This window comes from Rattus rattus, chromosome 1 (genome assembly GCF_011064425.1).
Source record: "Rattus rattus isolate New Zealand chromosome 1, Rrattus_CSIRO_v1, whole genome shotgun sequence".
Classification (NCBI taxonomy): Eukaryota; Metazoa; Chordata; class Mammalia; order Rodentia; family Muridae; genus Rattus; species Rattus rattus.
Window position 1 is genome coordinate 70751392 of NC_046154.1, and position 24514 is coordinate 70775905.

The window sequence follows — 24514 nt, forward strand, 5'->3', positions numbered from 1 at the left end:
CTGCTGGTTCAGAGTTATGAATGATTTACAAATTCGACTTGGCTGGTCTTGACTGCCTTCTGTGGCAGGTGCTATATGAGCTGTCTCTCACTTTCTCCTCAGTCCCCACAACAGCCTATGATGTCTCTGAGAGGCAGGAGACCATTTTCAGCTTCCAGGGGGAATGTTTTCTTTTTTTTTCCCTGGAGCTGAGGACTGAACCCAGGGCCTTGCGCTTGCTAGGCAAGTGCTCTACCACTGAGCTAAATCCCCAACCCTGATGTTTTTTTTCTGGAAAACTTCTTTTTTTTTTTTTTCCTTTTCTTTTTTCCGGAGCTGGGGACCGAACCCAGGGCCTTGCGCTTGCTAGGCGAGCGCTCTACCACTAAGCTAAATCCCCAACCCCTCTGGAAAACTTCTACACACAAAGAAAGCTTCCCAGATCCTTTTACTTTTCTTAAGGAAAGACCCCGATCCTGTCTATTGTCTGTCATATAGATGACCATCCGATTGTGTATGGCGATATGCATCTTGGTAAAGGAAACTGATTATTTCTACATTTTAATGGCATGGTTTCTTAAAGCCAGACCAAACCATTTAGACAGTGTTGCTTGTGATTTCTTTCTTTTATTTTTCTCACAGTGACCATTTACAGTTATCATCCATGGAAATGAATCGATAACATTTCTTATAGTCAAGAGAGAATGACGCAAGTCTTCAATGGGTTCTCCCAGAAGGCATGAACAAAGATAAACTATTTTTCTTCATAGGCTAAAAGGAAAGCCGACAATTATATTTTTAAACCTTTAATGAAGTAACCAAGTTGAGACACTAGGCACTCATCCCTGTACCCTTGATAGGAAAGCATCTTCGTGGTGCTCTGGCTACCTGCCTTACAGTCATTACCCTTTGAATGCATAGCAAGCATGCAACTCATTTGTATATTCAACAAACATTTAATAAGCACCTAATGTAATATATGTGGGGTCTTAGATAGATGCTTGTAGAACAATTATGAACAAGACAAATGAGGTTCCCATTGAAGTTACAGACCACAGATGCTGACAGCTACTAACTGGATCATCACAAAGATAATTGATTAAAATGTATATGTGTTTTATGAACAGTAGCATAAGTAATTGAGGCTTCTTAATTAACCTGAGTGATCGGGAAGCTGTCCCTGAAAAACACTCGTGGGATCCGAGGCAGAAATTAATTGCACAAAGGGAGGGAGACAGAATGTACAGGGCAGGCTCAAGGGGTGAGGCAGAGGCCATAGGAGATAGTGAGGAGTGTATGCTCTGGTGAAAATGGGGCAGGGTGGTGAAAGCAGCCACAGCAGTAACACTGGAGACTTCTAGGAGATGCATGGGGTAGGGGTGGGGAGCAGAGGGGACAGGGAAGGATTCTGAAGACCAACAACTTGGTTTTATCACTTTGGCTGAAGTATGTGAAAGGTTGTGTAGGGCTGAAAGGGTACACAGGCTTAAAGGCCAGATTTGACCAAACCAACCAAGAAAACAACCAGCCAGACAGCCATAAAATTAAATCAACAAACAACCAACCAAACAAACAGAAACTCTTGCAACATGCATCAGATGGTGGCTATTAAACTCCAAGGAAGATTTCCTCTGTTCCCATCTCACAGATGTACATTTTATGATTTTTACATATTCTTTAAAAACCCACAACCCAGTACAATCCCGTGTTGCTTTGCTTCACTTTCTACTTGAAGCTTCTTCTTCATGAATGTGAGAGAAAAATGGAGCTGATTGAATGGTCGTGGAATGTAACCTGTCACTCAAGGTGTTTGACATGAGGCTGTGGCTTACTGTGGACCCAAGGAAAAATCTGTAGGTGGCCAGAAACTGAAGGTGGCAGAAAGCTTTAATCACCAAGTGATTTAACATAAAAATAACTTTTATACTGTGGCTGTACATGCATCAGGCCACCAGGCCCAGAATTCTTCTGGAGTGTGTGTGGATTTAGTGAAAGAGGCTGTGTGTTGAAGTGAGGAGGGCTTTATATCGCATTTCTGCTTTGTCTTCTGAAAATAATGGGTTCTCCGAGTTCCCAGCTACAGCCTAAGACTCTCATTCCCGCCTGAGATGTCTCTAATGTGCAGCATCCCTCACCCAGTGAAGGAAGTAAAAAAGAAAAGGCGCAGGCCACTTTGGCCAAGTTCCATGGCTATTGTTCATGTGTCCAGAAGATGAAAAATGGCTGTCACTGTGACTGTGAGCTATGGTTTACCGGCAGGGACATTTGTCACTTCTTTCTTTTTCTTGAAAATGTAATCTTTTGTTCCTGCTTAGGTATTCCCTGTGAATGATGAGCCACCTGTTCTGAAGGCTGACCTCATTCCCATGATGCACTGCTCAGAGGGTGGAGAGGTGACCATCACCCCTGAATACATTTTCGCTACTGATGCAGACAGCAATGACTCAGAACTGCTATTTCTGATTACCCGAGAACCTCGGCATGGAGTAGTGAGAAAAGCTGGACTCCGTGTAGACAGGTTCTCTCAAGGAGATGTCATCTCAGGATCTGTGGCATACAAACATACAGGTAAGTGACAACCTATGATTAGTGAAGGCATTCAAGTCTTAACTCCTTGTCATGTAATATTACAATCTTAACACTTATTTTGCAATGAAAGATAAAGCAGATTGCAGCCTGCACCACAGTAAGCACGGTCACCATGGATAGAGGTACTTCTGACCTGATTATTATAGTGAATTTCAGAAGTGTAGAAGGAGCAGTTACACCTGATCCACTGTTCTAAATGTTCCCACCCCCACCCCAAGTCCCTTTTATGTCAACTAGAAGAATTTGGCCATATTACTTACAGATTTCTAAATCATGTAGATATTACCAGAGCAAGCCACCTAAAGCTATGACATCATTACTTTTAGAAGTCTAATGACCACCAGCCAACTCCCTAGAAGTAATTAGTCTCCTTTCTAAGTTCCTTGAAAGCAAGATGATGTTTTGTGATGGTTCATGACAGCCAGGACACAAATGCATGTTTGTAAGACTGGGTTCCCATTGATGTTATCAAATGTATTGTTACTCAGTTGACATTTCTTCCCACCATGTGAAATGTTCAATTAAAGAAAATACTTACTCTAAGCTGGGGGTGGTAGTGCATGCCTTTAATCCAGCACTTGGGAGGCAGAAGGAAGTAGATCTTTGTGAGTTCGAGGCCAGGCTGGCTTACAAAGTGAGTTCCAAGGCATCAAGGGCTGTTACCCAGAGAAACACGGTCTTGAAAAACAAACAAACAAACAAAAAACCAAAAAGGACAACAACAACAACAACAACCAAAAAACAACAACAACAACAAAAAAACAAAAAAGGGAAGAAAATATTAACTCAGCATCTGATATTTGCAAGGTACAGCACTGAGTCCCATGGGCCATGGTGGAGTTACAGTCTAGGCTGTGCAGAAGGACTGTTAATTAATATTGTAGGTAGAAGGACCCTTCCACATGGAAGGATGACCATGGCCTAGTGACACTTCATATTGTCCTTCTTTGCACATTTTCTTTCCTGCTTAATTCTGTGTCATTTTGACACAAGTTAGAGTCGTTTGGGAAGAGGGACCCTATATTGAGAAAATGCCTCCATAAGATCAGCCTGTATGCAAGCCTGTGGAGAATTTTCTTAATTACTGATTGATGTTGGCAGTGTCACCTCTGGGCTTGTGGTCCTGGGTTCTATATGAAAGCAGACTGAGGAGCAAGCCTGTAGCAGCATCCCTCCATGGCCTCTGCATCTGCCCCTGCCTCTAGGTTCCTGAGATGTTTGTTATTGCCTCGATTCCTTTTGATGGTGAGCTGTTATATGGGATGGTAAAAGAAACAAACCCTTTCTTCCTCAAGTTGATTTTGGTCATAGTGTTTCATCACAGCCACTGAAACCCGAAGACATCTACTTAGATCTAAGTTAGTAACATTTGCCAGAAATGGTATCATGTATTTCCTCTTGCTGGAGTTAATCACACACTATCACAGTTTTCCTGTTTATGCTCTCTTTAATTCTGTGGAGGAAGTAAGAGGGCATAGAAAGGCTGATTGAGTGGGACACTGTATTACTTACCATTAAGTCACCATGACAATTACCTGCCAGAAGCAGATGGGAAGGAAGGCATTTTGTGCATTGATTTCTGAGGGTTTTCACCCATTCACAGCCACAAAGGCATGGCAGAGACTCTCATTTGGTGGCAGGGACTTGAAGCAGAGTCTCTTCACATGACAGCTCAAGAAGCAAAGAACAAGCCTGCAGCCAGGGTCTGAGCTGTCACCTCCAAAAGCCTACCTATAGTCACTTATCTACTTCTCCCAGCCAGCTTCCCTCTCAAAAGGTTCCACTGACTCCCAAACACTGCCTCAAACTGGAAGACGTGTCTCTCAGGCTTTTCTTTAAAATTGGAGTGTATGCCTCCATGCTCTCTTTTCTCTGGAATTGTGTGTGCCAGTAAAACCAGCACCACATACACAAAGCCAAGATCGGCTGCCATCTTAAGTAGCCTGGTGGTGGTCTTGGACCATGATGAGAGCAGACTCCAAGTGACTGTGTGGCAGAAACTTGGGAAATGTCTTCCTAGGCAGTCCTGTTCCTGCATGCATGGCACTCCCATGGTTCTCTCGTTAAACAAACAAATAAACACAAACAAACAAACAAACAAACAAAAAAACAAAACCCCACACAAGGCTTTGGAATGAGCATGCAGTTTTATGGTCTCTATCCTTCCATCCATGAGGCTTTATTGTTTCCTGAAATGTAATGTCATCCAGTCACACCCCACATTTCTTCATTAAAGTATGTGGCTACCTTTTAAAACAGCAGCCATTTGCTGAAACTTGCTCTGTCCATGGCTTAAGCACATTCTATTCCTTGATGAACTACACATTTCACATCTTCCTCCTCTTCCTTTTGCTCCTAATTCTCACTGTAAACTAGGATAAAGACAGTCAGTACAAATCATGCTAGAGCCTGAATGTTATGCTGTCTTAAGTTTCTTCCACCAATGATCGTAGTCCCCTCATATCATTGAATTCAGCCTCACTCAGATTTTTAGGACATGGTGTCTTAGTTACAGTTTTACTGCTGTGAAAAGATACCATGACCAAGGCAACTCTTATAAAAACAACATTTAGTTGAGGCTGGCTTACAAGTTCAGGGATCAGCCCAGTATCATCAAGGCAGGAGCATGGCAGCATCCAGGCAGGCATGGTGCAGGAGGAGCTGAGAGTTCTACATCTTCATCTGAAGGCTGCTAGCAGAATACTGGCTTCCAGGCAGCCAGGATGAGGGTTTTAAAGCCTGCACTCACAGTGACACACTTCCTTCAACAAGGCCACACCTTCTAATAGTGCCACTCCTTGGGCCGAGCATATAACAAACCATCACAAATGTAGACAAACTTGATATGTAACCCAGACCAGCCTTAAGCTTATGTACTCCCCTCCCCCAGTGTAGATCTCACATATTCTTACAGGAAAGGGATTCAAGACCAGTAGTTGTTGTTTATTGAATAATTGCAATATCTTTAGCAGGCTCACAAAGCAAGGTAAATCACAGTAGGATGAACCATGATCTCTTACACGGCCTTCCAAATACTAACAGGCAGGTTTATAGACATCTGAATCTCTTCTAGGTCGATTTCATATAAGGAACTGTTACATAATAAAGCTAGAAGGACACAGAGGGAGATCATTTCACATAGATTTCTTAGATTAGATTAGAAAGAACACTAGATTCCAAGGATGTTTTGATGTTACAGTTCCTCAAATGTCACTTCTTGGCTCCACTGGTACTCATTTAGCACTGTTCAATTCAGATCGATATCAAGAATCCTGGCATTAAAGATCTGACGCCTTAGGGACATCTCTTGCTTCATGTTTTGATTAATTTTATCACCTGTACTGATTATTTTTAACTGTCAACTTGACACAACTTAAAAATCACCTGGAAAAGAGCCTCAGTGAGGAATTTCTATATTGGGTTGGCATGCAGGCATGTCTATAGGGAACTGTTCACCCTCACAGGTAGAAGGAAAATCTCTATGGCTGAAGACACCATGTACTTCAAACATAGGACCTGAACTGGCGCTTACTTTAAAGCCTCCTTAGAGGACTGTCTTTTATGGCACCCACCAAGAAGGTGCCAGGCAAGCTTCTAAAGGAGGGAAGTAGACAATGGCTCTACCCAGCGATGACGCCTGTAAACCAGAATAATGACCAATATGGCATGATAACCATAGGGTGCAGTAGTGGCACACACACCTTGGTGGTAACCAACAGCTCTCTAATTGGACTCAAGACCCTCTTAACAACAGGGAAATCATGCCTGGGACTGGAGACCTAGCCAACTACCTACGACCGGTGAAACCCTGAATCTTGGAGGAAAACCTGCAACCACTACTTCACTAAACCAGTGCAATCCCTGACAGCAATCTAAACATTTGTGTTTATGTTCACATACGAATGTCCTCGCCCCTCATCGAGGAAACTTCTCAAGTTTGTGGAGCCCAGTCCCAACTACATCTACAGCACAACTCTGGCACATAAGGCTCAAGGATCATGGTGGAAAAGGAGTCTGAAAGATTATAACAAAGAACGGAAAGTCTGCTGTGGAATGTTAGAGAAGCTACACCTATGAAGTCTCATCCACATGGTTACATAAACTTGACCTGAACAAAGATAATTCCTGTAGACAAGCTAACTTGGAAGGGAGAAGGCTCATGTGGCTTCAACCTTAGACAAGGGCAGCCTCAATCCTAGACAAATCACTAGAGAACTAAGGAATGCTGAGAGTGTGAGAAATGGTCTTTTCCAGGGAAGAGTACACCAATTGGTTATCCAATACTAAAATGGTCATCCTTGAGAACATATGAGTACAAGTAATACTGTAGAGATGAGCAGATTGTATTTATGTATTTAGGAACACACACACAATGGAAGAAGAAGCCATGAATTTGAAAGAGAGCAAGAGGGGATGTCTAGAGGCAGGTTTGGATTGAAGAAAGGGAAGATGGCGATGTTGTGATTTGTATTATAGTCATGCATTGATTCTGTTCACTTACCCTCTTCCATAAAGGCCCCTTCTCTCATTTTCTGCACTCCTGCCCTAAAACACTCCTCTGGCTGTAAAATTATCTCTTCACTTTCTTTTCCTCCCCTTCTCTGGATACTCTCCACAATTTCTTCATGTACTCCTGAGTTATTGCTTCCCACATCTAGCTTGTTTTACTTAACATAGTGTTTTTAAGATCTAACCACGTTGCTGTGACTGGCATAGCATAAACATACCACATTTTCTTTATTTCTGCATCCATTGAAGGGTATCTGGAGTGATCACACATTTTGACTATCATGATTAATGCTGCAATGAACATGAGGATATAGGTATCTTTTTTGGTGTAAAAATTTCATCTCCTATGGGTATCCAATGAAGAGTCGAATTGTTGGATCATATTTAATCTGCACATTTCTCGTAAAACCTCTATTATTTTACATTCCATCTAACAGTGTTTACTATGTCTCTCTGCATCTGTTATTCATTGTCCTTATGGTGACGGATGTTCAATAAGATGATAACTCCCTGTGGTATTGACTAGCATTTTCATGACGATTAATAAAATTATACATTTCCAGTGGGAATTGGGTTGAGCTTCTCCATTATTTTGGGCAGTGTAAGCCCGGGCTGTCTTTCAGTTTTTGTATTCTTGTCATTTCTTTCACCAGTGTTTTATAATTTTGCTGCAGAGTTCTTTTGCTTCTGTAATTATTGTTTAATGTATCATGAGGGCGGTTGCTTCCTTAATTTTCTTCTTACCATGTCTTTAGGAATGCTACTTTAAAAAGAAAAGGAAAGAAAAAATTCTCTCTCTCTCTCTCCTCTCTCTCTCTCTCTCTCTCTCTCTCTCTCTCTCTCTCTCTCTCTCTGTGTACTGGTATTGTTTTTGTCTAATTTACTGAACTCATGTATACATTCTAACAATGTTTGATAGAGTCTGCTATGATATCACTAGGTAGGAGTAATTTAATGTTTTCCTTTTCATTTTTGATGCCTTTTCTTTCTATTGCATGACTTCTTTTGCTGAGATTTCTAGTTTCTAGTCCTATAGTAAATAAGAATGAAGAAGTTCTTAAGTTGTGTTCTTAGATTATATTCCATTTGAGGGGACCTTCTTAATGACTGGCTGCTTTCTGTAAGTAAAGTCTGTGCGTATATGGAGAAATCAGTTAATGAGTGCTATGCTTGCCTTCGCCACTAAATTCTCGGGTTTTTTTTTCGGGATGTTTTTCCAGTGTTTCTTTATCTGACTTTCCGCCCTGCACGCCCACTTCCACCTCCCAGGTATTTGCCTGTCAGGCTTACTCTTTCTTCAGGGCATAGCACAAAGCCAGCAAACGCATGGGAAGGACTTGCGTGCTCTGGTGCATGCAATTGCCCAGGGCGCTGCCCTCTGGCACTTGTATCTTTTTCCCAACCATAAAACCTTGTGGAGTATCCAACTGAAATAGCGTCGTCACTTGGTGCACTTAGGGGGTGGGTCTCAGGAACCCCACATACCAAATTCCACTCAAATCCCTTCCAGAAAATGGTGTCAAATTGCCCTGTAACCTACGAAAAGCCCCACATTCTTTCGATAATCTTTGCGTCACTTAGAACTCTGAGTCAAATTGTGGTATTCCTTTGATTAGGGAAAAAGGATAAGAAAATCTACATATTCAGTACAGATAAACTTTTTTCAAGTATTTTAAATGTGTGGTTGGTTGAGTCTGCAGATGTGTCCTGTGTGGGTACAAAAGTCTCTCCCTGTGCATGAAATCGTCATTTAGTGGGTTAAAATGTTTGAACAGGAGCAATTCCGAAAGGCTCAACCTAATGGAGGTATACATCTGTGGTCCTTTGAACACATTGCCTTTGTTTTTCTCTCCTTACACGGTAAACAACTCACAGTAGGTCTTTTGACATTAAGCATTTTTTAAAACACACCTTTCAGAGGTGCAAAATGCCTGCATTTTCTCTGTTGTAATGCCCAGAGGACTAATTATCTCACGGTAAGACCTGAACAAATGTTTATCAAACAAATAACTAATAGATAAATGTTTTAAATCAACTTTGTTTTTATCATCAGTATGAAGAGTTAAGAGGTCTCATTTTTATTCCTGCCAAATTTGAAGGATAATGCTTTCTTTTTTGAATAATATCTTAATTGATTCTTTCAAAATCTCATACAGTGTATTGGAAGCATAGTTACCTCCTCTCCTCACCTTCTCCTAGACCCTACCTCTCTACCCACCTATCTCTATCTATAGATGTATCTAGGTATCTATCTATTCCTATGTGAGTATGTATCAAGCATCTATGTCATCTGTCTGTCTATCTATCTATCTATCTATCTATCTATCTATCTATCTATCTATCTATCTATCTATCTATCCATCCATTCATCCATCTATCTATCTAAATCCATCAAGTCAAATTTATGTTGCCAAATACTCCTGGATGTGGCACCTGACCTCTTCCACCTCGCAGGGGTCACACTCTTAAAGAAAACGGACTCTCCCTCTACCAGCAGCTATCAAGCTAATGGTTTCTATAGAACTCTATAAACTTCAACTTGGAGTTTTTTCCTCCCCTTCTCTCCCCTCTGTCTTCTGCCCTCCTCTTTCCCCTCCTCTGCCCTCCTCTCTCCTCCCCTTTTCTTAAGAGGTCCCAGAATTGTTTCTCACTTGGCATTTTAAGGACTGCCAAGAGCACACATTCAGAGCTTTTCTGTTGCCTGAAGAACATAGACTGTCCTGTTTGCTGATACGAGATTGGCTAATGTATAGTCAAGGAAACATTGAAGGAGAAGATCAAGATGTGGATTACTTTTCTTCACACTTATCCAGCGTCCTGTGTCTCAGGACTGCTGTGTGGTTGGTGCTTACTCATTTCTGGGGGTTAAAACACACATGGAGAGGTAATTATCAAGGGGGATACAGGCACCTTCTGCATCAGAGGATTAAGAGGAAAGAATGAAATCATCCCCAGTCAAGCTTTGTGCCTCCCCCTTGTTCATTTGTGAACCGTCAGACCCTTGTTAGCCCTGCTTTGCTCCTCCACATAGTCCATGGCTGACAGGGATTTCACAGGAGGTGACAGATGGATAGGCATTGTTGTATTATTTTCCTGACTCTATTTAATTTTATAGTGATAAATTGAGTTTCATATTTTTATCCCCCTAAATTCCTTTCCCTTCCATGCAATGCCTGCAGAGAAGGTACGAGGGAAGTTGTTCATGTTGCTCTCTATCTCCAGAAGTCAGGACTCAGCACAGTTATGTTTTCCAGGTGGTGAGATTGGCCTCGAATCTTGTTTTGACACTGTCGTATTGGTGGTTTCGGATGGTGACGCTGACCCTTTGGTGAACGGCTGTTGCTATGATGGCCCCGATTCATCTGTTCCTCTTCATAAGTCCTTCCCCACATACCAGCTCAACATCACGGTGCATCCGGTCGACAATCAGCCACCTTCAATTATAATAGGTGATCGTGTTGTTTCTAGCGTATAATTGTCTTAGGGTCATACCCAAGACTCAGGAAATAATTCTCTTAGCTTAGATTAGAAAGCTACCGAAAGCAGTTGTCATCCAGTAATCATCTCAACAGAAATATGTAGTAAACTCCAAATCTGTAATGAAATATCACAGCACCGAAGAATGTACCTGCGTGAACATTTATGTATTTCCATATAGAGAGAGATTACAACAGCCCATGAGTCTTTGTGTGTGCATGCTACAACAAGGACATTGAGACCCTCAAATACACCGGATTATTTCACATGGGGAAATATCATTTTCCTGCTGGAGAGAGAATAATTTATTTTACTCATAATAATTTCTATTAGAACAGAATGCGTTTACCACAGAGACCATTTATATACGTTTAACCTTACGTGCTTTTCAGAAAGTCACCTCTTCATGGGCATTATGTATATGTTCTGTCTCACGGAAAAACATAAGCATATGTATGAATGTTCTTGTTGTAATTTGCAAAGTATCTCCCAAGCAATGTTCTGGAAAGGAAGCATTATCCCAGCAGAGTAATTAAGCACCAAGGCATGAAAAGATGTTCGTTATGAGCAATTCATAATCGCTCTCAGGCAATTAGCGCTCTGACAAACAGAGGTAACGACTGATCTTGAGGAGTACATAAACCACATTTAGTGGCCTATCATTAAAACAGTTTGGCAATTCTTGTTTTCATCTGTCACTGCTATAGAGACACAAGGGAAATCAGAGTTCCTTGAGAATGACTGGAGGGCTGTGGCGGAGTGTTCAGCACTGCTGCCGTCTTTCCATTATCATCCGGCTGGCTTGTATACGGGAAAAGTATACAATTCCATACGTCCAATTGAATCGCACTTGTCTCCCCTGAATGTTTTCGCTGCAAGGAGAATTTATGCCCGAGAAAACGAGCATCTCCCAGGGAAGCAAGTTTGCATGTAGGATTTTTGCACATTTGCTCTGGTTGGGGTTGCAACCACGCCCTTCAGTTCTTGCTCTTTTGATGCAAGAGTTCAGGCTAAGACACAAGTGTGTGTTTTTAAATTTTGTTACATTTGACTCGCTTGTCTTGTGAGCCACTGTGCACATGTGGATCTGAGAGCAGAAACTGGTTCCCTCCTCCTACCGCTACATTGGTTCTAGGGATTGACCTCAGCTCATGGGGCCTGACAGCGAGCGCCTTTACCCACTGAACTACCACACTGGCTGTGACCGTTGATTTTTGTGTGCAGGTAGGATGCTCACGGTGGACGAAGGCTTCTCGGCAGCCCTTACGACTCATCACTTGACTGCCACTGACTGGGACACTGCCCCGGATGACTTGGAATTCATTTTGGTTTCTCAACCCCAGTTTGGCTACCTAGAAAACACACTGCCCTCCGCAGGCTTTGAGAAAAGGAATACGGGCATAAGCATAGGTGAGTCCTGGCTTCCGGTACCACAATGTCTTGCCAGTGTTTACAGATGTGAGTGGCTAGGCCAGGCTTCGGACATGGGTAGGGATTCAAAAACAGTCAAGGCACCCTATACCTTCAAGAGATTGTTACTGTTATTCTAGCTGACACATTGAATCTTAATTGTTTCTCATTGCACTTTTATCTGGACTTTTCCTATGTATGAACATTTGTAAGTGAAATAAGTGGAAACTTGATGTTGTGCTCACCTATTCCAAGGCCTTCCTAGCAACAGAGCCCTGGGATATGGCTAATGCGTTAGGAACCACAGGTCTCATACTTGTAGTCTTTCAGCACGTTTAATAGACGTTACCGAAAAACACTGAGAAATATTGCTATAAGTGGTGCTGGAAGAGAAACCTGAAATGTTTGAGGAGATTTCATTAATTTTGAAAGCAAGTGTTTCTTAGCAACCAGAAGTCTTTAATAAAGCGAAACAGAAATAAAAGGAAAGACCAAAAGTTTCCAAAGATAACACTTTATATGTAAGTTACGTTTTCAAGCTTAAGACATTTCTATTTTTAAATATGAGTGGGATTAGATTTATCAAAAATTAATCAAATTAAAGGTTATTCATCTTGTCTCACGATTTAATTCATAACATAGGACAGTTTTCATCTTCTGATTTAAGGCTAGCTGAGTATCAAGTCCCCTAACTGTATTCAGTGCCGTGGGTTTCTTGATGTATGCTATGGGGCAAGTCATTAGTTTCCACTCACTTTGCATAGTGGTAAAGGGGTGGTACCCTTAACCCAGTATGACAAGAGTCACATGACAGAAGGAGAATTTAGCCAAGGGTACTTCTCTCCGACATACTTACAGTCCAAGTGTCTGGAGAGTGACCTTGGAGTCCCCTGCCTCCTGATTAGTGGTTATCACAAGTCCTTTATTCAGGCACATTTTAGTCCTTTCTTAAGGTCTGTGCTCCCTGACTTTATGTGGAAGGTTGGTAGGCATCACACCTGTCCCGGCTATGATCACGTATCTGCTTTGCAGAGAGAAGCAGCCGTTAAAAACTACAGAAACCCGGGAAGAGCTGTTCACCATTTCCCTGTTCTGTCTTGGTATGTGCTAGCTTCATTCCAGTGGACAGACATGAAGGCTTTGCACATTAACTATGTGCAGTCCAGGCACCTGAGGGAGGAGCCAACTGCTGACGAGTTCCTGGTGTATGCCACAGATGGGAAGCAACGCTCCTTGGAGACCACATTTCACATTATCATCAACCCCACAAACGACGAAGCTCCTGACTTTGTGGTACAGAATATCACTGTAAGAAACACACCAGAATAGTCCTTTTTACCTCATCATTTTCTGGGGTTTAACCCCTGTATGTTGGTCCAGGATCCCCCAATATGTTAATCTGGCAAAGAGTGAGGAGGTCAGAATCTAATGTCATACAATTAATCACTTGTGAGCTATTAGCCTAATAATAATGGTCATGGTAAAGATAGTGTGTGTGTGTATGTGTGCATGTGTGTGCATGTGTGTGTGTATGTATGTGCATGTGTGTGTGTATGTATGTGCATGTGTGTGTGTGTATGTATGTGCATATGTGTGAATGTGTGTGTGTATGTCTATGTGTCTGTGTAATAAAGTACCTACTGGGTTGTAGGTTCCAAGTCCTTTACATGCATTCACAGTCATCCTCACAATAGGCTTTTATGTTGTTTTTATTGCTATTTCATTCCTGAAGAAATGAAGCATAAGCAAGCAAGGTGATTTATGATCAAGCCAGAGTTATGTCTGTATACCATAATTTTTCTGCATGTTTTTACTTACAAATAAGAAAGTCATGTCTGCTACTTTATGCTTTACTTTCTAAAGTATAAGACCTCCCCCCACCATACACACAAAGTCACTGTGTAGTTCTTTTAAATATCATGCATCTGTACCTATGGTTAATTTATACACATGCACTAACATGTCAAATGGACACAGGCTTTGGCCTCAAAGGAACTTGGGTATTGCTTTAAATATATTTTTTTTTGCATTTGGAAAGATTATTCCTCTTCAAGCTTCTGTTTCCCCATCTTTGAAAATATATGTGGAATTTTTTTGAGAGTTGGCCAGGATGATGAAGTTAGCCGAACACAGCATGTCCGCAATGAGCAAACATTTGCAGCACTATTTAGCATGCCGTTGTTTCACTAATATTGACCAAAGTCATTATTTCCCCTCATTGTTTTTTTGCTAAAAATAATCGCATTCTGAATGTGTAAGTCTTTATTTGATTTTAATTTTCCACTGAATCTTAACGGCACATGAGTGTCACCTCAGCGTGAGATTTAAGAGCCAGCTCCTGCCTCTCCTCTTCTTTTGGCTCGTGGCTTACTCTGGAGAGCCCTTCAGTGATTATGTGAGGGAAAAAAAAACTATAAATGATTCCTTCCACACCTATTTTCACTGTCTTTATCTGCCGGAGGCAAGGGCTTTCGGAATAATTGGTCCTCCGGGAAGTTGTCCCCCATCCCTTTGTGGGAGTGATCATGTTTCTCACCCATGCTTCCTCATACATGCAAATCACGTGCGAGCCCTTGGTGCACTGGCAGAGACAACTCTTTAGCATCAGGAATTCCTCTTCTTTTTTCACATAGCCACATTTGTCTTTCCTTTTAGGAAATTTCCTTATTGTATAGATGGCTGGACTTCCATCAGAATGTTTCAGTTTACTACAGTCCTTTGCAGACTGTGTCGTAGTGCATACCTGCTTTCTCTGTATGTCCATTGAAACTTTTTTATTCCGGAAAAAAATGTTTTAAATGGTCAGGAGAAATGGCTCAGAGGTTAAGAGCACTGGTTGCTCTTTCACAGGACCTGGGTTTAATTCCCAGCACCCATATGGCAGCTTACAACCGTCTGTAACTCCAGTTCCAGGGGATCCAACACCTTCACCCAGACATACGTGCAGGCAATACACCAATGCACATAAAAATAAAAATAACCTTTTTAATTCTCAAAATGTCAGGAAACAATTTGATTAAAAAAAAGAATCCTGTAGGTTTGTTGTTGTTGTTGTTGTTGTTGTTGTTGCTGTTGCTGTTGTTGTTTAGAAAATCCTTTGGCAATCTTGTGGATGAATTTGCCATTTTTGTAAAGGAGACCCATTATCACACAGTTAAGGGGGAAACTCCATAGTTAAGCTCCATTAAGATAGATAGAGATGTTTTTGAGTTGCTTTACTAAAGTTCTTAAAGATGGGAAGAGTGAGATACTGACAAAAGTTATTCAATAGGTATGAATTAATCTATGATGCCTTTTCAGTCTTTAATTAAAAAAAAAAAAGGTCAGCTAGGAGAAGCACTGTTTTTGGCCAGATATCACAGTGCACCTGCAGGAAGGTCCCTTCAGAGCCACCAGCAGACACTGGAAAGAAAGCATAGGTTCTCACGATGTGGTCCCTCAGTTGTGAAGACAGCTGCTGGCTTCCACTCTTTTATGCTTCTGGTTTCTTGATGTCCAGCAGCTCTTGGTATCCCTTCCCTGACTGCACGATTGATAGATAGGTCTCCCGGTCCTCCCTGGCTTTGATTCCTGAGAACATCTACACTACCTCCAGAGTGTAGCACACTGGCCTTGCAGATCCCCAGGAAGCATGCGTAGAATTTCTTTACTTTGATTACTTAGGTCTAGCTGGATTTCAAGACAGAAAACAAACACTTTCTTATTCCAGCCTCTCTCTGAGAAAAAAAGAGGGGGAGTGGGGTAAGCAAGACAGCCAAGTACCAAGTAGCCATTGGCTTTCTTGATCCAATAAGCACTCCAGTGCGTGTGTGTGTGTGTGTGTGTGTGTGTGAGAGAGAGAGAGAGAGAGAGAGAGAGAGAGAGAGAGAGAGAGAGAACTCAGGTTGTCAAGGCTTGTATGGCAAGTACCTTTACCTTCTGAGCCTTCTCACCAGCCCCACGTAGTTGATTTAGTCATAACCTCTTATGATGTACATGGAACTAAGAAGAACTTTGAAATCTTTAGAAAATTTGTGAGGGAAATGATAGATTTCTTTTTACAATTCCTGTTAACTAGACATTCCTTTTTCTAGAACTCAGTATCTGAAAATGTCATGGGAAATTTGAAATGGGATAACTTCATATAACTGGGGAGAATTTTTAAGCAGCTTTTCAAATAAATGGACAGAGAAAGGGTTCTATTTTATACAGCTCACTCTGCTGGCTTGCTCTGCTCAGGTGTACGAGGGCCACATGGTAGAGCTGGATTCTGCCATCATCAGTGCTACTGACAGGGATGTTCCCAAGGACCCCTTGCTCTTCAACATCACACACAAGCCCAAGCATGGCCTCCTCATCAACGCGGCCACCAGCAAGGATGCTCATCATGAAATTCACAACTTCTCCATGGAACTGCTCCAGAATGGTAGATCGAGTTCTGCTACTGTTTACCTGATGTAATAACTTAGCTCGCCCCTGTGTGGACTCTAAACAAATCACACTAATAGAAACAGAAATTGAATTGGTAGTTACCAGAGGTTAGGGGAAGAGGAGAGAAATGAGAAGCTGTTGATCAAAGGGTAGAAAATTTCAGTCCTGCAAGAAAATTTGAAACCCCAAATATTGGACTCAGAAGGTCATTGATAACAATACAAAAAAGACGTGAGGTTGGGAAGAGAAGGGGAGGGCAATATTGGAGACATCTATTGTACACCATGGTGATTATAGTGAATGGTACATAGGGTTGTTGAACATTCCTGAAAGAAGACACATTCACACATGAGGTAAAGCACTGCACATGAGTGTGAGTCAAGCATGTCACACATATCAAAATGTCATGCTGTGCCTCATGCTTACAAGTTTTTGTTAATTAATACATAAATTTAAGAACCATTTTACTCCATTAAAGATACTAACAAATCATAGAAATGTGGGGTAAGGGAGAATATGTACCTATCTCTTCTGTCTGAATTACGGGCTCTTGATTAACAAGGGGCACACAGGACCAGCCAGACATGGTAGGCAGTCTAAGATGCAACGGCGTGTTTTGTTTGACTCTGAGAATACCATTAACAATTATAATTGTAATTGTCAGTATTTTAACACAGAATTTTAGTCATAATTTAAAATTTCCTTTTCAAACGATTCAGATCATGGCTTGTCTGCCAAAATTTTTACAGTTGAAACAAATATAGATCTACATATAATAACCATTCATTAGTCTCCGCGGAGATAATGTGATCTTTGGGGAGAAGACGCACTGGAGCAGGCTGAATTGTTTTTTAATTACTTTTTAAAAAGGCCTTATCCCATTGGCAGTGTATAAAAATACTTTTAAGACTATGAGCAAGTATGCAGTTCTAGAATTACACTCCTAGAATAACCTCACACTGCGAGTCCTCTCCCTAACCTGGGACTCTTCCTTCACCCTGGGTTAGCCAAGATGGCATCTTCAGAGGGCAGAACTCTGTTCTCCGCCTACAGGAAGCCTGCCTACTCTCCAGACCTCTCTCCTCTGTGCCTACTTTGTCCTCGTACTTTTTGGCTTCTTTCCTACTGTCTTCTAAGTGTTTATTTCTCTAATTAGAATGTGGTCTCTTTGTCCCAAAGGTTATTTTGTAATAATTGCAGATGACATCTCATGTTTGAATATGAAAAGCCAATTCATCATCTCAGGTGTGAATTGTAAAGAAATGGGTTCTGGAACTTCAAGGCTGATCTGACCCAATCAGTCCTTATATGCAGTATGTGCAGCAAATAACATTGTTATGAACATGAGGGAAGGGAATAATAGCTGAAAATGTACTCTCAAGAAAGACTGATTTTTGTTGATCATTCCTCCCTTCCTCCCTTCCTTCCTTCCTTCATTTTTGTTTTCTGAGCTGTGTTAGACAATGTATATCTCTAATCCCAGCCCCTAAGAAGCCTGAGATAAGAGGACCAAGAGCTCAAGGCTTTCAAGGCCAGCCTTAGCCACACAGGAAATCTGTATCTTAAGGGGAAAGAATACAGTTTAAATTTTTTTTTACATTTATTTGTTTTATGCTTTTGGGGGAAGTTGTGGGGGTACCATTGGAAAGCTGAAGACAGGTTCTTTTAAAGTGATATTTTAGTTGTGTAAGTTTGGATAGCATAGTTAGTTTAAACAAAAAAATGTGTATTTTGATGACATTTTTAAAAGTTAGGTTTTATTTGTATTTTTTGGTTCATTTATGGATATATTAAAAGTAGCCAAATAATGTGAATATATTCTTCCAAATATTCCACCCTTAAACATACAGAATTTAGTACACCCTGCCATATTAGGTGACTCATATTACAATTATTTTGTGTACATTCTCCATAGTACCTGGAGTAGTTCTGGAGTGGTATGGTGTTTTACTATATGAATATACTATGCTACAAGTCTTCATAGCTGTTTTATTTTAAATAATTGTTTTTTTATTTTTTGGCATTCATAGTCACATGTCAGTAAACATTTTGCATAAAGCCCTTGGTATTTCTAGAGATTTGTAATCAGTTTTGAAAACAGTAAATTAAAGTTTCCAACTGAATATCTAAAGGACCATTAGGTAGGCATTTTAAAAAATGACTAAAGGTAGTTTGTATAGTGACGTTCTGAACTACTTACGATTTATTTTGATGACTGCCTCAAGATAGATTTTACTATACTAGCTTTGTTCTTTTATGGTTTATGGGTTTTCCTCATTTAAATAAGAAAATTTAATGGGCTTCTGAGTGACTCCACAAAACAGAGCTCATGTCTCTATAACACACTGATTGGTGAGCTTTCTGAACACTAAAACCTGGTATTAAAATGGAGTACCTGGGGCCTGTGGACAAGAAGGAAGACCCTCTCTTTCCTCTTCCAGGAATGAAGCTGGCGTATGCCCACGATGACTCGGAGAGCTCTGCTGACAACTTCGTGATCCAGTTATCAGACGGGAAACATAAAATCCTTAAAACCGTTTCAGTAAGCATCACCCCAGTGAACGACGAGACACCAACACTAAGCAAGTGAGCTGCCTGAAAGGGCTCATTTCCAGCTTCCACAGGGCTCATTTCCGGTTTCCACAGGGCTCATTTCCGGTTTCCACAGAGTTCTGTGACACTAGGTCCATAGGAAGAAGCCAGGCTCCCACTGCACCCAACTTCTACAACTGCCCTGCCACTCAGGCATCAGAAACGACTGTAGCCAAAATAGTCAGTCCTTAAAAGACTTGGTCTTTTTCTAAAAGTTCAAGTGTATTGTAAAAAATAAAATAATTGAACGTAGAGTTCTAAAATGCATGTGTCCATGCATGTATGTTCCCTTGTGCATGTGTATGCGCATAGACACAAGGTGAAATCTATAACTCGAGTTACAATGTTAATGCCAACGGCCCTCACAATAGATTTCATCAAACTTTTAACTAAAAATGACCAAGGGAAATACTCAGCCCTGCTTTGTTCATCTTGGTACTTCATTGTCTGCCAATCTGGACCACATCCCGTACAGATTGACACCCCACTATTGCATATTGCAATGCTACTCTTCGAATTCTAATATCATGAACTGCGAAACTTGCAGAGGGTTGCATTTTTCTGGGGCCAGCAATTTCTTCTGCAATTGTCAAGTGTCACACTTCAGACTGCAGAGATCTTTTGGAGGCCTAGCAGGTCTTTAGAACTAGCTGCAGACGTGAGTCTTCACTGAGACTCCTTATTTAATGGTGTAGCCATTAGGTATTAAGTAGACTATCTGAGGTTTGCTGGGATAGGAAGACCTTCCTGGAAACCTTATAACTCCCAAAGTCTCCTGGACTATATAGGAAAAAGAGGCCAGACAAATCCTCACCTCACCCTGTCAGATCAACATCGTTCTTCGTTAGCTGTCAAATGCTCTGAAGGAAGTGTTCTTGGAATTGCTGCTAACAGTATTTTGGAGGACTGATTCTCAGATGTCAGTTCAACAAAGAATATATGTGAAATGCGTGTCCTTATTCCAATGCTGGGATGTCAGATTGGTTTGACATTGATTTATAGATGTGAAAGATGCTGTAATTCTGGAACCCAAGAGGAAACAGGATGAATTCAAGGCTAGCCTGGGGTGACACAGTGAGTTTGAGGCCAGCCTTGACTCTATTGGAAGACCTGTGACAGTGGGGATGAGAGGATATTATACTGTTACAAACCTCTTTGTAGTCAGCACTTGAAGAAGAGAGAAGGATAAAAGCCAGTGTTAATTAAGTACTTACTAAGTGTCAGACATTTTACCAAATCATCAGACACATGTTTTTATTAGTTCATCAGCCACTCATTGGCCCAGACCAAAGAAGTCAAGAAGTCTGTCCACTGAAGCCTTGCTGTTAACCCTCCAGCAACAGCTACAGACACAAAAATCCCAAATCTCTTCCAACTCTGCTTAGAATCCATCCTTTGTAAAAGAAAATAGTCTAATTAACATAACCATTGAACATACCTGTGGGCCACGGTGTGACATTTCAGTACACGTGCGTGAAGTTCAGTGGTCAGATCTGGTTGACTGGCCTCCTGTCAGTTCAGACATTTACCTTTTCCTCTCTCTTACCCTTTCCCTTTCTCCTGAGGAAGGAAGCAGCAGGTCCTCTTTCTCTTCTACCAATGGTTTTTGCTAGAATTCCTCTCCTTTCTTCCCAGAACGCCTTCCATTTTTTGTCTCCTCCTGCGTCTCTATCTTCTCCCCTCTCTTTCCTTTTGTTACTATGATCTCCTGGCATAGCTAGTGGTTAAGAAGTCCTGTGTGAGACAGAGTGACACAGATGCTTATCAGAGGTGTGGCCTTAAACACTGTCTCTCCTTTTGCGTCTCAGTGGATGGGGATGATGTTAGCACTCTTTTGATATGGTTGTTACAAGGAAGATATGTAAAATGCTCCAAAGATTGTACACAGAGAGTGATCGCAAGTGTTCCTCATTGTCATTACAAGCGGTCCTCTCTGTCCTAGAAACACGATCAGAGCCCCTGTTCCTTCCTGCCGAGAGTAGCTTGGTCTCTGGTAGCACTTGACCCCGTTTCTTTGATGGTTTCTTTAGATGCTGTGGTAGGTACTTCCGTCTCTGAGCTCCAGAATCTGTGTTCTGCTTCAGATGCTTACAATTTGTGGCTCCACTATCCCCCCCCCACCTCCTTAGGAACCTGCCTCTACCCGTGAAGACAGACGGTAATGGTGGGAGCTGACACTCGGTAACTGTGGGAGTAGAGAGTTGGTAACTGTGAAAACAGTCAGTAACCATGGGATCAGTCAGTGATGCTAGGAATAGACAGTCGGGAACTGTGGGATCAGATAGTCAGTAACCACAGAGCAGACAGCAGGTAACTATGGAACAGACAGTCAGTAAAGGTGGGAGCAGATGGTCGGTAACCACGGGAGCAGACAGCCAGTATCCATGGGAACAGACAGTCATGCTGGGACAGACAGTCAATAACCACAGACTGATAGTCAGTAACCATGGGTCAGACAGCAATGAGGGAGATAGTAGATAAGACAAATTCCCAGCTTCCTGTCCTCCAGAAGTTTAATCTAGGTCATGCTCTATATGGCTCTTCCAAAGACCGTAGCTGGGCCAGCACTGAGTCATTCATCTATAATCTCAGACACTTGTGAGGCTGAGGCAAGAGGAGGTCTTGAATCTAAAGGTTGGAGACATCTTAAGCAACTTAGTCAGGCCCCTTTCCTTAAAATAACAAGTTAAAAAATTCTTGTAGGATTGAGCCTCAAGTGTCATTAGTAGTCAAAACAGTCACTGTTACTCCTTTCCCTTCTCACCAGCTCTTATCTTTCTACTTCTGGGACCCTTTTCTATATAAATTACTTATAACACAGTCCTTTTCCTCAAAGTCCCTTTTAGGAAAACTCAGATTGTGGTACTTGTCATCCCTGGCATGTAATTCTCCTACCGGCCTCATCAAATAGTGATTTGAGGCTTTGTTTCATCTTATAAAAGACATCACTAATTTCCATAAGCCCCAGTCACGTGACTCATCAGCCTTCTAGAATGCTGTGATTCATCCTCCCCATTGGAGAGATAGATGAAGCTTCTCCCCTCTTATTAGGGAAGTTGTCAGTCCTGGGCTAGCAAGACTCCCTCTTTGAGTGAGGAGATTGGAATGAAATGTCAGGCATTGGCCTCTCTGCAGAAGACCTGGTGGTTGCTGATGTCAGTTGCGATCACAGTGAAGAGCTAGAACACTGGTAGAAAGTGACCCTTCCTCTCTTGGGTGAGGCTGGGGAAAGGTTCCAGTGGCCACGTGGACGAAGCAGCTGCTGGCTGCCCCATCTAGTCATGTTTTCAGTTAGCCATCTGGATGCCAGGAATCGGCCCGGAGGATCCGTTTCCTCAGGAATATGGATGCTATAAAGACCACATGCACCAGGGACCTTTTCAGGAGGAGGGAGAGATTAGAGGACCAGAGATAACCAAAGAGGATCAATCAACCTCCGGAGGGTATTCAGGAAAAGCTTTGGGATATTCTATAAGTTGCCTTCAGTAGGGCTCTGTCTATATCATTAGAACTATAATACCTGACCTACTTCCTTCATGGAGACACTGTAAGCATTGGAAGAAAGAACAGAAACAAAACTGTTGTATAAACCACATCTAGCATAGAGATGTAATGTAAATACTCATGTAAATACTCATGTAAATAACGAGACGCATCTCTCGCCAAAGTCACACCCCCTTTCCAGACTTCCGTATATGACTGCTTCCAGCATTTTGGATGTTGCTTACTACTTATTTCTTGAAGGAGGGCTGTGATAGCCAGTACGAGTGTCCCCTGATGGCCTATGCCTTCCATTTTCATGTGAACACCTGTACTTTCCTTTCTGCAGGAAGGCTGAAGCCTCGGTGACTGTGGGCCACACTCGTGTTCTGTCTAGTGCGGTTCTTTCAGCCATAGATAAGGACTCCCCCAGGGAGAAGATTCACTACTTATTTGAAAGACTTCCCCAAAATGGGCAACTTCAACTTAAGGTAAGTGGCCCTTTAAAACAATTATTTAATTAATTACTAGTCTTTTAACGTATGCATGCCTGTGTGAGCGTATGTGGGCCACATGTGTGCAGATGCCCATGGAGTTTAGATCCTTCGGAGCTGGAATTGTAGGTGCTTATAAGCCGCCTGGTGTGGGTGCTGGAAGTCAAACCCCAGGCCTCTGCCAGAGCAGTTTGTGTTCTTAACCACTGAGCCATCTATCTAGCCCGAGGCTCGCTCTGGGGACTGGGGTGGATGACCAATACAAAGGCCCTTTACCCTTCATTTCCCAAAGTCGATGTAAATTTTATCAACACACGCATTTGTGCAGTTGAATTTATTCTAGAGTGTGCATAGTTTTCACCCCAAGTAAGAATATTTACTTTTCCTGTTAAGAAAACTTAAATCTGTTGCCACTTTTTCCCCTCCATTCCTCACGCCTCTCCTCCCTCTTTTCCTCCTCTTCCCTCATTCCTTAACATCTGTGCCCTTCTCTCCCATTCCTGTGCCCCTCCTTTTGCCTCTCTCATTTTCTCTGCCATTCTCTAAGCCATTCTCAGGAGCACGACAACATTTAAAATCTGTATCTATTAGTGTCTTTGTTATGAAGCCTCTTTCCAGCCCTATATGAATGTGCAAGAAGATAAAAAATTTTTTTTTTTTTTTTTTTTTTTTATTAACTTGAGTATTTCTTATTTACATTTCAATGTTATTCCTTTCCGGTTTCCGCAAACATCCCCTAACCCTTCCCTTCTATATGGGTGTTCCTCTCCCCATCCTCCCCCATTGCCGCGCCCCCCCAACAATCACGTTCACTGGGGGTTCAGTCTTAGCAGGACCCAGGGCTTCCCTTCCACTGGTGCTCTTACTAGGATATTCATTGCTACCTATGAGGTCAGAGTCCAGGGTCAGTCCATGTATAGTCTTTGGGTAGTGGCTTAGTCCCCTGGAAGCTCTGGTTGGTTGGCATTGTTGTTCATATGGGGTCTTGAGCCCAGAAGATAAAATCTTAAACACTATTCTAGAGAGACCCCCCCAACCCCCCGTGTGCTGGTCCTTCTTCCCCATGGGCCAATGGCCGTCCTGTCCTAGTAACTGCTGTATTAAAATCTGGCAAAGGATGTGACAGCAAATCTACATACCTGGATTTGTACCTGTTCCCAAACTTAACCCTTTAATTGAAAGCAAAAAAGCACCAAAACGTGAAGGCGTGTGAAGGGTTAACTCGCTCGTCCTCTTGATTCCTTTTAGTCCCGTGATAGCGAACATCTAGGCTATTCAGACTGCAGGCATGATGCTTAATGGCTAGACCAACATGAATCACGAATCAGCCACTTGAGAAGGTCAGCTGACTCGTGGGTCAAAAGAACGTTGATCTGAATGGTGGCTAGAGACTGGCAACAATCTAGCCAGCCGCGGTGTGATTACCTAAATGCTTGAGTCTTAATCTAACGCAGGCTCAACTTAGGATAGAAAAGCCGCGAGCATTCATCCTGCGGGGAACAGCTTGGTTGTCACAGAGTGTGGGTACCACAGAGAGTCAGAGAAGAGCAATGACTGATTTAAATTGAGGTACA

At 42.0% G+C, this 24514-nt stretch overlaps 1 protein-coding gene across 3 annotated transcripts in view; it reads left to right on the forward strand.

Moving 5' to 3' along the window:
- The window catches only part of Frem1 (FRAS1 related extracellular matrix 1), a 118738-nt gene that overhangs the window by 40633 nt on the left and 53591 nt on the right, over window positions 1-24514 (forward strand). For all 3 annotated transcript variants that reach the window (XM_032902365.1, XM_032902370.1, XM_032902378.1), the window contains exons 15-21: window positions 2295-2547; window positions 10332-10526; window positions 11779-11964; window positions 13076-13272; window positions 16183-16369; window positions 18816-18960; window positions 22796-22937. In XM_032902365.1, the coding sequence (XP_032758256.1) occupies window positions 2295-2547; window positions 10332-10526; window positions 11779-11964; window positions 13076-13272; window positions 16183-16369; window positions 18816-18960; window positions 22796-22937 (1305 nt within the window). The remainder of the gene's footprint in view (window positions 1-2294; window positions 2548-10331; window positions 10527-11778; window positions 11965-13075; window positions 13273-16182; window positions 16370-18815; window positions 18961-22795; window positions 22938-24514) is intronic.